Source organism: Salmo salar, chromosome 11, assembly GCF_965601325.2.
Source record: "Salmo salar chromosome 11, fSalSal1, whole genome shotgun sequence".
NCBI classification, from domain to species: Eukaryota; Metazoa; Chordata; class Actinopteri; order Salmoniformes; family Salmonidae; genus Salmo; species Salmo salar.
Window position 1 is genome coordinate 78,264,926 of NC_138301.1, and position 15,668 is coordinate 78,280,593.

At 39.8% G+C, this 15,668-nt stretch overlaps 1 protein-coding gene across 1 annotated transcript; it reads left to right on the forward strand.

Annotated features, from left to right (window-relative positions):
- The first annotated feature begins 420 nt into the window (after positions 1-420).
- On the forward strand, positions 421-14,323 carry LOC106562866 (LIM/homeobox protein Lhx2). The gene is made up of 5 exons (XM_045689823.2): positions 421-1,065; positions 2,224-2,426; positions 2,989-3,374; positions 8,082-8,284; positions 12,343-14,323. The coding sequence occupies exons 1-5, from the start codon at positions 883-885 to the stop codon at positions 12,610-12,612; spliced, it is 1,245 nt and encodes a 414-aa protein (XP_045545779.1). The 5' UTR covers positions 421-882; the 3' UTR covers positions 12,613-14,323.
- Positions 14,324-15,668: the final 1,345 nt, after the last annotated feature.

Sequence of the window (15,668 nt, forward strand, 5' to 3'; positions counted from 1 at the left end):
AAGCAAAGACCGCTTCCGACAGTCTTGACAAGGGATTTGTACACATCGAATCAATAGTCAACTCCTCCCCCTAAATTGCACACACACATAGAGCTCAGTGCTCGCCTTGCTGAAGAGCTGGATACCCGTAGGAAAACAATGTATGTTTTGCAATAGCCCTTGGACTTGAACAATTGTGTGTTTTTATGTATTCGTTCGTCGTCTTTGCTATTATTTTATTTTCGATTGATATTCGTTTTGGGTGTTTTGCGTCAGCATCCACGTGTAGCATTGAACGTCGCTGTTATGATTCGAGGCTTGGAGCAACTCAAGAGTGGAGGCCAGGATACCCACCACAAGTCATCTACAGTTCTGCGGTGTTTTTAGTCCCCCAAACCCCCCCACCCCCCCCCCCCCACCCCTTCTCTGTTGTCTCTTGGAATACTTATTTACTTCTTCATTTTGTCCTAATGCAAGTTTAACGTTTGCTATAGCTCTCGACCACTTTTGTCTGACGACAGAGTGAAATTGGTGCATTTTTGTGCATCCTGAAATCTGCAAATTGAGAGAGATTATTTGATTCAGAATTTACATTGTGGTTTGCTGGTATGTTTATTTAATTCTTCTGATCTATTGGTTTTAAATAGTAGGCTATTTTGTATTTGATAACGTGTTCAAATATGGTGTAAACTATAGCCTATACGCCATATAGAAAACGCAATATTTACTATAATCATGTCTGAAATTAAAGGCCTATATTTGAATAAGAATCAAAATCACAGTGTTGGAAAGGAAAATATGTTTTTCGTAACCTACCATCTTTCTTGGCTTGGATTTTTTTGACTTCCTAAACCAATAGATGGGAGCCATTCACTTTAAATACATGGGCGAGATTTGCGTCTTATGGACGTTTTGGCTTGCAGATCTGAGGGAGACGCTTGCAAGTGTAGCTCTCCAGCCTCCACGATGCTCTTCCACGGGCTGCTCGGAGGCGAGATGCAGGGGGTTATCTACGAGATGGGCCGGAGGGCGAAGGGCGATTCTACCGCCATAAGTTCGGCTATAGACATGGGAGAAACGGAGACGGTGGGTAAATGCTTTATTAAAGAAGGACCTGTGAAAGCACAAATAAAGCGTTAATTTCGAGGGACTACGGTCAGAAAGTGAACTGCGATTAAAATATATTTATTTATAAGCTAGAAAGCAGTACATTGCTTGCATGTTAGCGTTCGCATTTGCTAACCATGTGTGCGTAAAGTGTAATTATTCATGGGCTACTGGCTACTATTTCGTATTCCTACGAAACAACATGTTACAATAACTTTAGAGTTTTATTCACGAAGTTTCCTTTCAGATGCATGTAGACTACTGAGATAACAAAACAAATATATACAGTAAAACCTCAAAACATTTGATTTTACACCTCATGGTATGTCTGTCTGCCCGTTTTAAGGCCATGCATGTTCATTCATAACCCAATAATTAATTCTAACAGATAATCTTGATCACTTTGATAGCCTATTTAGGTTTGTTATCTAGGCCTATTGCTATAGCAGGATATAGGCAATCACTGTCATTTATAAGGGGAACCCAGCAAGGCACGAAACATATAGGCCTAACTTCTAAAACATAAACAGGCTTCTCGTTTGTTGTAAAAAACAAACAAATCGTTTTTCAATAGGCCTAGCTCACGTCGATTGTCCACTAAAACATGTCTTAAAGTTGGACATGCTCATGTCCATTCAACTCTCCAATTGAAATATAACATATCCAAAGGAAAATACGTTTATTTCACAGAAGCATTAGAATTATAATGCTTAAACTGTGATGATTTTTTTATGCGTTTATTATGCCTAATCAAATACGTGTTGCAATATTTTCGTTGTCAACAAGATTCGTTAATTGATGATAATATTGAGTGTTTCACGTGAATAAATGCCCTTAGGAAAAATATTTGAATTTGACATTTTCCTTTTATTTCGTTTTTATAATATATGTTGCACCTGCCTCAACAAAAAAATAAGGTGTTACGTGTTACGTCATGCCACATTTAGGTTCTATCCAGTGTTACCATTTTATCTATCGCGTTCATGACTGCAAGTAGACAGACGTATGAACAGGTATGGAATATGTGCGCGCAAAATATTCACTGTTATACAGTATTGGCCTTGACATCTCTTGGTGGCATACTATCGAACGTGTTCTTATTGTAAACATAAAACTGATTTCCCTTTCCCTCTTCAGGGTATGAGGTCCATCAACAGCGACCGTGTGGCCTTATGCGCGGGCTGCGGGGGGAAGATATCTGACCGCTACTACTTGCTTGCGGTTGACAAACAGTGGCACATGCGCTGTCTCAAGTGCTGCGAGTGCAAACTCAACCTCGAGTCCGAGCTAACCTGTTTCAGTAAAGACGGTAGCATCTATTGCAAAGAAGATTACTACAGGTAACCATGATACAAGGCTACAGCTATAACAACAACAACTGACCAAGCAAGCATATAAACGAGAGATATCCAATTAGGTCTAGGACTACAGCTAGTATTCTATCTAGGCTGCTTATTACAAACACTTCAACTCCCCAGCTGCTGCTACTCCATTTACAATCCTGAAACCGATTTCAGATAGTCAGTGCTGGTAGGCTAATCTTCCCAAAACATGGTAGCTTGTTATCCACGCAGGCCATACACTATTTATAAATTACAACAAATTAGCCAATATGCTACTATTCCATAACTCTGGTAGGCCTATTCTTGTTTTTGATGCTCTACTTGGTCTAAACCAAAACATCATATTTGGAAGTGGCAAAAGGACAAGAATGAAACAACCAAAAATATGAAGACCTGAGGGCATTTAGCCTTTTACGCGTGAAAATGAATATGCTTGTATTGCTTAATAACAACTTTACATCAACGTTCTTCGTCAGAATGTGCACAAACTAAAGATTGTTGACCCTGGATTGAATCTATATTCTGTACGTGTTTGTGTCATCCGCTCTCTTCTCCCAAGCAGGAGGTTTTCCGTCCAGAGGTGCGCCCGTTGCCATCTCGGGATCTCGGCGTCGGAGATGGTCATGCGGGCGAGGGACTTGGTCTATCACTTGAACTGTTTCACCTGTACAAGCTGCAGCAAAATGCTCACGACCGGAGACCACTTCGGAATGCGTCACAGTCTTGTGTACTGCCGGCTCCACTTTGAGACACTCATACAAGGGGAATATCAAGCGCATTTCAATCACGCGGGGGATGTAGACTCGGGCAAAGGACTTTGCGCGGGCAGCGCGGGAAACTCGCTGGGGCTGCCCTACTACAACGGCGTCCGGACGGTGCAGAAAAGAAGGCCGAGGAAAAGGAAAAGTCCCGGGCCTAGAGCAGATATGGTGGCTTACAACGCAGGTAAGCCGAGTTTGTACCGGTTAGCCATTAATGGTTATGGTCATTTAAATCTACAAAAAGTGCCACGAAAAGAAAATCTCACAATTGTAGGACCTATTTTATGTCACAGTGTGTGTGATATCTCCATTGGAATGAAAGATAACAACGCGCAAAATAGTGGACTGTTGGACTAATTTGAAATATTTTGGTTTGATGGAAATCTACCCTTATTTCGATAGGACTGGGTTACTTACTTTCGATCAAAAATAACAGGCCTATTTTGTCTGCACCATTTTGGGAAATATAGAATGGCTTTTTAGTCATTTTTAAACAAAGGGAATCAGTTTGATAAACTAAATGGTTACTTCTTATTTTTTCTAATCAAAAATATTTTACGCCATAGCAAATGTATTGCGCAATGTTGTGCTTTGGACGTGTTTATGCGCAGACTAGGCCTGACATGTTTTAAAACGGATCGATATGTATATGTTGATTTATTGAATAATTCACATTTCTGAGACAGCGTAATTTTAACAAGATTTAATGTTTGCTCAAATATGTGAGGGAAAAGTGAGAAGTTCAATGGAGGCCTTTGTTGATTTGTGGAATGGGAGCGCTTGATCCACTTCCAATCTAATATATTTAGATAACATATCCTAGGAGAAATATGCAAGATGAACATGCACAGACCACTAACTAACGCATTCAAGGAGAACCTGCTTCTGAAGGTCTACCCAATTCTGCATGTCCTTCTGCATGTCCCATTATAGGCTACAGAGAGACGGCTTGCGTTATAACAACATCTCTTGAAACACTCCATTTCATTATTTAAATTTTTTTTCTTCACTTTTCCCACTGAACATTTCATTTGCAAGCTCATACACAGTCAATTTAGTCTTGTAAAACCTATCTCAAAACTTAGAACTTGGTCTTGTAAAATCAAAACTTAGAACTTGGCTACATAGAAAAAGAGAGTAATGAAAGGTTTTTTAGAAGACGACAGAAGCAGACAAGTGGAAAATAGCTCAGATGGGGGCTAGGACTTCAAAGAAGATGAGCGAGAGAGATGATCGAATTTTCCCCAGTCCCACTTCATTGTTGAGTCTCGCAGTTTGTTTGGTTTTTGGATAAAAAAACAAAACATTTTTGTGTAGTGAAATCAATGTCGGATTGCTTGTAAAACATGGGAGAACCTGTGTAGAATCCTGAATAAAACTCTCCCCTGTGAGGTTTCGAGAGAAATTCTCCCGCCGCCAGGAATATGTTATTCCGTCATAAATAAAGGACCGACTTGAGAAGCTCTTGGTGTGTATTACTTTTGTCCGAAAAAAAACGTTAGATTACTTTGACATCTTGATATTATGATTAGGCATGAAGCAATGTTTATACTTGTTATAGGCGTATTATCATTCTTATAATAATATGAGTAGGAGTAGGCAAGGATAGGCCTAATAAGGATAGGGCTAGATTGTATAGGCCTATATGTTTTTCGAGAATAAAGGATTTAATGATACAATTCCAGGTCGCTATAGCTCCATATTGTGATGGCATATGGTGATTTGAATAAGAAAGGCGAATGGCAGAAAGCTTTAGTAAGCACGTGAGCTAAACATGAATGGTAGGGCTAATAGTTAAAAGATTAGGCCCGTTCTCTGCATTCCGCTTTGGGGAACGAGAATTTAGATTTTCGTTTCATAAACATTTTGAAATGTACCGTTCTGAGTGTGCTTCAATAACTATGAGCATGCAAATGTAATGACAATATTTATACATTATTGTCAAGGACTATTTCATAAACAACTTCCTTTTTTTGTGACAGGGTTGTCTGGTAAATGGTTATACAAATGGTCAGGATTAATTGCACAATTTCCCTCCAAATCTAAAATAGCCAACATAAATCAACGACATATATAAGAAGAAAACCTTATTACATAAAATAAAATAAGGATTTCAATCTTAAACCAACTAATACTGTATATTGGCTTAGACCTATCTTTCTTTGCATAATATTTAGCATTGTCCAAGATAACTTTTACCCACTTTTCCAAAATCTCATATCTAATGAAATTCTAATGAAATTATAGCCTGCAGTGTTACACAATATTGAATAAGGCATCATGGAGAGGAACATATTGCCCCTCTTTCTTTCTTTCTTTCTTTCTTTCTTTCTTTCTTTCTTTCTTTCTTTCTTTCTTTCTTTCTTTCTTTCTTTCTTTCTTTCTTTCTTTCTCTTCTTTCTTTCTTTCTTTCTTTCTTTCTTTCTTTCTTTCTTTCTGTTTTGGAGCTTTGCTGCCACCTGAGGGCATTTGTTGACATTCCTTTCCCTATCATCTGGAATGCCACATTTTCTATCAAACCCTGACTGCACTGAATAACACTGTGAAAATGCATGCCAATTTGATCCAATATACTATATTCTGCAGTCAATCAATCAATCAATCAATCAATCAATCAATCAATCAATCAATCAATCAATCAATCAATCAATCAATCAATCAATCAATCAGTCAAATGTATTTATAAAACCCTATAAACATCAGCCAATGTCACAAAGTGCTATACAGAAACCCAGCCTAAAACCCCAAACAGCAAGCAATGCAGGTGTAGAAGTATGGCGGCTAGGAAAATCTCCCTAGAAAGGCCAGAGCCTAGGAAGAAACCTAGAGAGGAACCAGGCTCTGAGGGGTGACCAGTCCTCTTCTGGCTGTGCCAGGTTGAGATTATAACAGTACATGGCCAAGATGTTCAAACATTCATAGATGACCAGCAGGGTCAAATAATAATAATAATAATCTCAGTGGTTGTAGAGGGTGCAACAGGTCAACACCTCAGGAGTAAATGTCATTTGGCCTTTCATAGCCGAGCATTCAGAGTTAGAGACAGCAAGTGCGGTAGAGAAAGAGATTCTAAAACAGCAGGTCTGGAACAAGGTAGCACGTCCAGTGAACAAGTCAGGGTTCCATAGCCACAGGCAGAACAGTTGAAACTGGAGCAGCAGCACAACCAGGTGGACTGGGGACAGCGAGGAGTCATCAGGCATGGTAGTCCTGGGCTCAGGGCTCAGGTCCTCTGGGAGAGGAGGGAGAGGGAGAGAGAGAGAATTAGCGGGAGCATACTTAAATTTACACAGGACACCGGATAAGACAGGAGAAATACTCCAGTTATTACAGACTGACCCTAGCCCCCGACACAAACTACTGCAGCATAAATACTGGAGGCTGAGACAGGAGGGGCCGGGAGATACTGTGGCCCCGCCCGATGATATGCCCGGACAGAGCCAACCAGGCAGGACATAACCCCTCCCACTTTGCCAAAGCACAGCCCCATACCACTAGAGGGATATCTTCAAACCACCAACTTACTACCCTGAGACATGGCTGAGTATAGCCCACGAAGATCTCCCGAACTGCATGAACCTGAGGGGGGCGCCAACCTGGACAGGAAGATCACGTCAGTGACTCAACCCCCTCAAGTGACGCACCCCTCCTGGGGACGGCATGGAAGAGCACCAGTAAGCCAGTGACTCAGCCCCCGTAATAGGGTTAGAAGCAGAGAATCCCGGTGGAGAGAGGGGAACCAGCCAGGCAGAGACAGCAAGGGGTGTTCGTCTCTCCAGTGCCTTTCCATTCACAGTGTGGTGAATTCCAGCATCCATAACTGTTGGCAAAAGTTCTTGACATGCAATTGACATTTGATTTTTTTTTTACCCACTTGAATATTTTGACATATGAATTTGTTGTCCCCGTTTTTTAAGGAATTATTAGTAACACTTTAGAGTCATTATACTAGAAAATACAATACTTACTGTACTTACAGAAGCAAAAAGGGAGAAAGTGAGTTCCAATAATGAGCAAATGCAATATTTTTAACACTGCACTACTTACAAATTAATAAGAACACTAAAGGTAAGGTATTTGTTGTGTCCAGTCAATCTTGTGGGTTCTGCATGACAAACTCACATTTTATTGATTTATTTAGGCATTTTCACTCAGTGTTGTGGCTATTTAGGAGTAATCACATTGTGATTCTTTTTGTATTCAGTTTTGCAACTAACATGCTTGCTAATTTAGAGCTTCCAGAGTACTTGTAGATTGTCAGATGTGTTGTAGGTGTTTTGCAGACAGTTTTGCCCATGCTGTAAACTACAGAATGTAAACATATAGGTCGTGCTCTTGCTTGATTCAATTTGATATAAAAGTTGTCATTATGAATTCATTGAAATCCACACAATAGTTTATAGATATAGATAACTGTACCGTTACCAATAATAGTAATAATAATATAATCTGATTAGCTAGAAAGAAAATATTCTAGTGCAATGATTGCTATTTAAAATTACCCCTTTAATACATAATTTGCTCATTTTGATTTACATTTTAATTTTACATTTTAATCGCACAGGAATCCAAAATATTTCAGTTTGATGAATGTATCCATTTAGCCTCCATTAACCACAACCTTGTAAAGTCCAGTCCGTCATGGGCTTTCCTGTCAACAAATAAGACATGCGGTCTGTCTGCCATAACGTTTACAACGACAACAAAACAACACATTGGAATACTCTGAATACGTATTCCTAATGATGACATGATCGTAACCATGAACTAAATTCCATGAAAATGGTCACCAAAGTATTGTGTCATATTGTATTGTATTGTATCATACCGTAACGTATTGTATCATATCTTAACCAGAAACTAACCTGTGTGTGTTGTCCCTCCCTTCCAGCATTAAGTTGCAATGAGGATGGGGACCACCTGGACCGTGACTCCCACTATTCCTCCAGCGCCAAGTCCAAGCGCATGCGCACTTCCTTCAAACACCACCAACTGAGGACCATGAAGTCCTACTTTGCCATCAACCATAATCCAGACGCCAAAGACCTGAAACAGCTGGCCCAGAAGACGGGTCTCTCCAAACGCGTGCTACAGGTGAGAAAGAAGATTCCCTTCATAAGGATAATTATTTACACACAGGTAAAGGTAACTGCCAAAATAATGGCTACCATGAAGATCACAATGTCCCCATCCACAGGGCACGAGTGTCACTGAATGGTTTGATGAGCATGAAAACTATGTAACCCAGTTTGATGAGCATGAAAAGTATGTAACCCATATGCCATTGGCAACTCATTCATCAGATCTAAACCCAATTGAACACTTATGTGAGATTCTGGAACAGTGCCTCAGACAACGTTTTCCACTACCATCAACAAAACACAAAATAATGGAATTTCTTGTGGAAGAATGGTGTCGCATCCCTCCAATAGAGTTCCAGACACTTGTAGAATCTATGCCAAGGTGCATTGAAGCTGTTCTGGGTCATGGTGACCCAACGCCCTGTTAAAACACTTTATGTTGGTGTTTCCTTTATTTTGGCAGTTACCTGTATGTTATTGTATATAGTCCACTTCTGGGCTCATATTGAAAAAGTGTCTCAGAGTACGATCAGTTTGTCCTTTTAGATAATAATGAATAAGATTATATGGATAGGGGGACCTGATCCTAGACCAGCAGTCCTACTCTGAGACGAATACTTGCACTGATGCTCATTTGGTAAGTGAAATCTGCATTGCATTTCACCAGTTACAAACACTGTAAATCATAATTTTTTGCTCTGGGTATCTGTATGTTTTGGTTTAGTGCAAAATTCCACCTAATTAAATATACCATTTTACTTTTTTATTACATTACTACAATCCAATGCAAGTTTCTATATTAGCATTTTTTGCACTTCATGTCCAATTGATCCTTAAGTATCTAAAATGGATTATGTATCTCAGCAAAGTTAGTATTTGGAAACAATGTCCAGTTAAACAAAACCAAAGCATGGAGTGCTGTCATAACTTGTCCATAGACTGCTTACAGGTTAAGGACACAAAGTGATTTTGTAGTTTGGGTGAACTATCCCTTTAACTACTAACACTCAGCATTCACACAGAGAGAAAGTGATTAATCGGTGTAACAATAAAGGAATTTGTTTAGTGTAACAATGTTCCTTTTGGGAAACAGCTTGGATGCTAACGATGCAACTGACTGTAGGATCTACAGTAATAATTAACTTAAAGCTGCAACATGTAACTTTTTGGGAGACCGACCAAATGTATAAATTTATAGTTATAGATCTGTCATTCTCATTGAAATTGAAAGCAAGTCTAAGAAGCAGTAGATCTGTTCTATGTGGGCTATTTCTATGCTTCCCGTTCTTAAATTTAGTTTTTGCGTCTTTGACTTTCGGTTTTGTACACCTGCCTAGAACAGCTGAAAATACAATATTTTTGGTTATAGTAAATATATTTCACAGTGGTTTAGATGGTACAATGACTCTCTACACTATACTTTTGTTTTTTCACATAAACTGAAATTAGATGAACTATTAGAATTTTAGCAACCAGGAAATGGTGAAGCGATATCTGTATAGTGCATCTTTAATGTTACACAAACTATGAAAGCTCTTGGGATACCAGGCCCTGTACAAAAGTACTCGACTGTGTGGCAAATGGAAACAGTGGTTTACGCTTGTGAGGTAATTGTCAAGTGTTGTACATTGATAATGGTACCTGCAGCCCTTGTAGAAAAATGTATTTGTGTGGCTATGTACTCAGTATTTCAACAATTCCCTCATAGTTGTTTTACATGTAGTAGTAGTAAATAATCACAATATTTGAAATTGCATTCTTTGTATCTGTTGTAATAATGAACTTAACCTGTTTGGGATAGGGGGCAGTATTTTCACGGCCGGATAAAAAACGTACCCGATTTAATCTGGTTATTACTCCTGCCCAGAAACTAGAATATGCATATAATTAGTAGATTTGGATAGAAAACACTCTAAAGTTTCTAAAACTGTTTGAATGGTGTCTGTGAGTATAACAGAACTCATATGGCAGGCCAAAACGTGAGAAGATTCTATACGGGAAGTGCCCTGTCTGACCATTTCTTGTCCTTCTATAGCCTCTCTATCGAAAATACAGCCTCTGTGCTGTAACGTGACATTTTCTAAGGCTTTCTTTGGCTCTAGGAAGGCATCAGAAAGTGGAATGATAGCTCTGCAGTCTCCGGGTGAAAAACAGCAGGGGTTTTGGTGAGTGGTCCTTCTGGGAACAATGACACTGAGGCGCTCGTGCATGACACGACTCCATTTTTTTCTTTCAGTGTTTGAACGAATACGTCGTCGCCCGGTTGGAATATTATCGCTATTTTACGAGAAAAATCGCATAAAAATTGATTTTAAACAGCATTTGACATGCTTCGAAGTACAGTAATGGAATATTTAGAATTTCTTTGTCACGAAACGCGCCGGCGCGTCACCCTTCGGATAGTGACTTGAACGCACGAACAAAACGCAGCTATTTGGATATAACTATGGATTATTTCGAACCAAAACAACATTTGTTGTTTAAGTAGAAGTCCTGGGAGTGCATTCTGACGAAGATCAGCAAAGGTAATCCAATTTTTCTTATAGTAAATCTGAGTTTGGTGAGTGCCAAACTTGGTGGGTGTCAAAATAGCTAGCCGTGATGGCCGGGCTATGTACTCAGAATATTGCAAAATGTGCTTTCACCGAAAAGCTGTTTTAAAATCGGACACCGCGATTGCATAAAGGAGTTCTGTATCTATAATTTTTAAAATAATTGTTATGTTTTTTGTCAACGTTTATCGTGAGTAATTTAGTAAATTCACCGGAAGTTTTTGGTGGGTATGCTAGTTCTGAACAAAACATGCTAATGTAAAAAGCTGGTTTTTGATATAAATATGAACTTGATTGAACAAAACATGCATGTATTGTATAACATAATGTCCTAGGAGTGTCATCTGATGAAGATCATCAAAGGTTAGTGCTGAATTTAGCTGTGGTTTTGGTTTTTGTGACATATATGCTAGCTTGAAAAATGGGTGTGTGATTATTTCTGGCTGGGTACTCTCCTGACATAATCTAATGTTTTGCTTTCGCTGTAAAGCCTTTTTGAAATCGGAGAATGTGGTTAGATAAAGGAGAGTCTTGTCTTTCAAATGGTGTAAAATAGTCTGATTACCTTTGGTGTTCTTCATCAGAATGCACTCCCAGGACTGCAACTTCAATAACAAATGTTGGTTTGGTTCCAAATAATCCATTGTTATATCCAAATAGCGGCGTTTTGTTTGTGCGTTCAAGACACTATCCGAAGTGTAAATAATGGTCATGCGCACAACGTATTTCGTGACAAAAAAATTCTAAATATTCCATTACCGTACTTCGAAGCATGTCAACCGCTGTTTAAAATCAATTTTTAGGCCATTTTTCTCGTAAAAAAACGATAATATTCTGACCGGGAAAGCGTGTTTACGTACAAAAGAGAGAGAAAATAAAAGCATGGGATCCCCTCGTGCACGAGCCTGAGTCTCATAGTACTGTGACTGGCCACTATCCAAACGCGCTAATGTTTTTCAGCCAGGGGCGGCCTCGATATCATTCAGCTTTTTGCCGCCTTCTGAGAGCCCATGGGAGCCGTAGGAAGTGTCACGTAACAGCAGAGATCCCCTGTATTGGATAGAGATAATCAAGAAGGCCAAGAAATGGTCAGACAGCGTACTTCCTGTACAGAATCTTCTCAGGTTTTGGCCTGCCAAATGAGTTCTGTTATACTCACAGACACCATTCAAACAGTTTTAGAAACTTTGGAGTGTTTTCTATCCAAAGCTAATAATTATATGCATATTCTAGTTTCTGGGCAGGAGTAATAATCAGATTAAATTGGGTACGTTTTTTATCCGGCCGTGAAAATACTGCCCCCTAGCCATAACAGGTTAATGAACAAACTGAAGAAAAACAAAGCCAACGCTTTGCTTTGATGAATTCCATTTTCATGTTTGTCATTTTGATTTGAACCCCCCTCTCCTTCTGTATCTCTCTGTTTCTAAACCTTTCCCCCCACAGCCCAGGCTTCGGTTCACCACACTAACACTATCTATTGAGCATTTCTTTTCCTTTTCTCTTTCTTTCTTTAAAGGTTTGGTTCCAAAACGCCCGGGCCAAGTTTCGACGGAACATTCTACATCAGGAGAGCACAGGGCTGGACAAGCTGTTGGATGGGTCCACTCTATCAGGGGGGTCGCCTTCAGGCCCCCCCTCCGAGCTCTCCAACTCCTCAATGAGCCCTTCCAGTACCCATACCACCCTCACGGCTAACCCTGTACTGACCGCCGTACCGGGGGGCATGGACCCCCATGACTCCATGAGTATGAGCCCTTCCCAGACCACCCTTACCAGCCTTTTCTGATGTCACCCACCCCACCCGATCTGCCCCTAAACCCATCCACCAGCTCACTCAAGAGGGAGTCACTTATATAAATGATATTCCCCCTGGACCCTGGACCTTAGGCTTCTACCCTGTCACTCCAAGGTAAAAGCATTGAGGAGTGTAAAATGCAGATGCAAAGTACTGTAGCAAGGTTATCCGGAAGACTCTAGCGTGCCTTATACATTTTAATCACACTGAGGAATCCCTGATCTGATAAATGTCTAATCTAGGTGGCATATTTCTTAAAAGATTTTGTTATAGGACGGTTGCCCCACTGACAACTGCATTTGCTTACAACATGGCCATCAAAGCTGATCTACTTTACAATTCAGTCTGTACAGAGTAAGGGGCGGATGTCAACAAGAAAATGTATATTGATAGAGATAGCATAGATGAGAATTAGAATTAAACTGATACAGTTAATATAAAGATATCATGGTAAATATCCTTTAGACTCAGACTTTGCTTTAATATTTTGTAACAATAAACTGTCATACACAGAAATGAGATATAATATATATTATATCTGACTCGTTGCTGATGGAATTACATTGATTCTATTTGCAGTCACCATTTAATAGCTCAGTAACACATACATTTTAAGCAAAAATAGCTACAACATATCTAGTGCTTTTTGAGCATCACACTGTTTGGATTATGAATTGATAGAAGTAACATATGGATGTAGATTGTGGAATAATGTCTGGCTATTTGAATATTGTCACATTCATCACTACATTTGTAGTTTGTTTCAGCATTTGTGTGCCAGATGTACTTCTACTCGGCAGTCTCACACACACACGCACGCACGCACGCACGCACGCACGCACGCACGCACGCACGCACGCACGCACGCACACACACACACACACACACACACACACACACACACACACACACACACACACATACACACACACACACACACACACACCTCAGTCTAAATGTCTTTCTATGTTCTTGCTTCTGAAACCCATCACTCTGATTTTGGGTAGATACCAAGGTTATGGCTCTGTTTGCGTGGTATCACATTTTGAAATTCTAAAAGTCCATACAACGTAGAAATTTAACACAAAATAAATGTATTTAAAACTTAGATGCTGTATGGGAGCATCCAACAATGGTACCAGCAATCAAAAATAAATCCAAGAGACCACTTCTAAATACTTATTTGGAATTGTCCCTACAAAACTGTTCCTTGTGGGGACCTGCCTGAATATTTGTGTTGGTACAGAGAAACTAATCAGGGATTTGTGTTGTTGGCAAATAAACCAACTTTAACTGGGTCCTGCTCATTAGGACCGTACAGTAGCAACATGTTTTGTAATGGAAAACGTAAACGAGTGTTTCTTATTGGACAAATTCAGATAGTACCTCCTTGTTTCAAACTGTTTTCTTCCACTTGGTGCCTACTGAACATTACCCTGGAAGCTGGTAGGACTATGAGAGTTTCTGACATGGAGAATCAAGCTGCCTTCCTTTTGACTGTGACTACCTTCACTCATGGATGAGGAGGGTGCTCTTACTTTATCTTTACCCTTGTCTACATGGAGAACTGCTGTTTGGGATTTGTCATCCCTTTAACCACAGTCTTTGGTTTGTTTGTCCTCCCATTCTTGTGTAGTTGCCCCCTTTTGATGTACTTAAGCATTCATTCATTTCAAAACGTAAAATGGTGAGCAAAACATGACCTGGTCTCTGTTTTTTTTTTGAAGTTACTACCTATAGGATATGATCATATGACAAACGCACACATGTACAGTTGAAGTCGGAAGTTTACATACACTTAGGTTGGAGTCATTAAAACTCGTTTTTCAACCACTCCACACATTTCTTGTTAACAAACTATAGTTTTGGCAAGTCAGTTAGGACATCAACTTTGTGCATGACACAAGTCATTTTCCAACAATTGTTTACAGACAGATTATTTCACTTATAATTCACTGTATCACAATTCCAGTGGGTCAGAAGTTTACATACACTAAGTTGACTGTGCCTGTTAACTTCTTTGGGATAGGGGGCAGTATTTTCACGGCCGGATAAAAAACGTACCCGATTTAATCTGGTTACTACTCCTGCCCAGAAACTAGAATATGCATATAATTAGTAGGTTTGGATAGGGAACACTCTAAAGTTTCTAGAACTGTTTGAATGGTGTCTGTGAGTATAACAGAACTCATATGGCAGGCCAAAACCTGAGAAGATTCCATACAGGAAGTGGCCTGTCTGTCAATTTGTTGGCCTTCTGTTGCATCTCTGTCACGTTACAGCATCTCTGCTGTAACGTGACATTTTCTAAGGCTTCCATTGGCTCTCTGAAGACGCCAGAAAGTGGAATGGGGTGTCTGCTGTCTCTGGGCTAGGTACAGGAGCTCTGTTTGTAAGTGGTCAGCCTAGTGGCTCAGAGGCAGGAGATGCGCATTCATGAGACGTGGCCATTTTTTTATTTCAGCCTTTGAACGAATACAATGTTGCCCGGTTGGAATATTATCGCTATTTTACGCGAAAAATCGCATAAAATTTGATTTTAAACCGCGTTTGACATGCTTTTAAGTACGGTAATGGAATATTTTGAATTTTTTGGTCACGAAATGCACTCGCGCGTCACCCTTTGGTTAGTTACCTGAACGCACGAACAAAACGGAGCTATTTGAATATAACTATGGATTATTTGGAACCAAAACAACATTTGCTGTTGAAGTAGAAGTCCTGGGAGTGCATTCTGACGAAGAACAGCAAAGGTAATCCAATGTTTGTAATAGTAATTCAGGCCACTTCCTACTTGGAATATTCTCAGGTTTTTGCCTGCCATATGAGTTCTGTTATACTCACAGACACCATTCAAACAGTTTTAGAAACTTCAGAGTGTTTTCTATCCAAATCTACTAATAATATGCATATTCTCGTTTCTGGGCAAGAGTAGTAACCAGTTTAAATCGGGTATGTTTTTTCATCCGGCCGTGAAAATACTGCCCCCTATCCCAAACAGGTTAAACTCAGTGCCTCTTTGCTTGACATCATGGGAAAATCAAAAG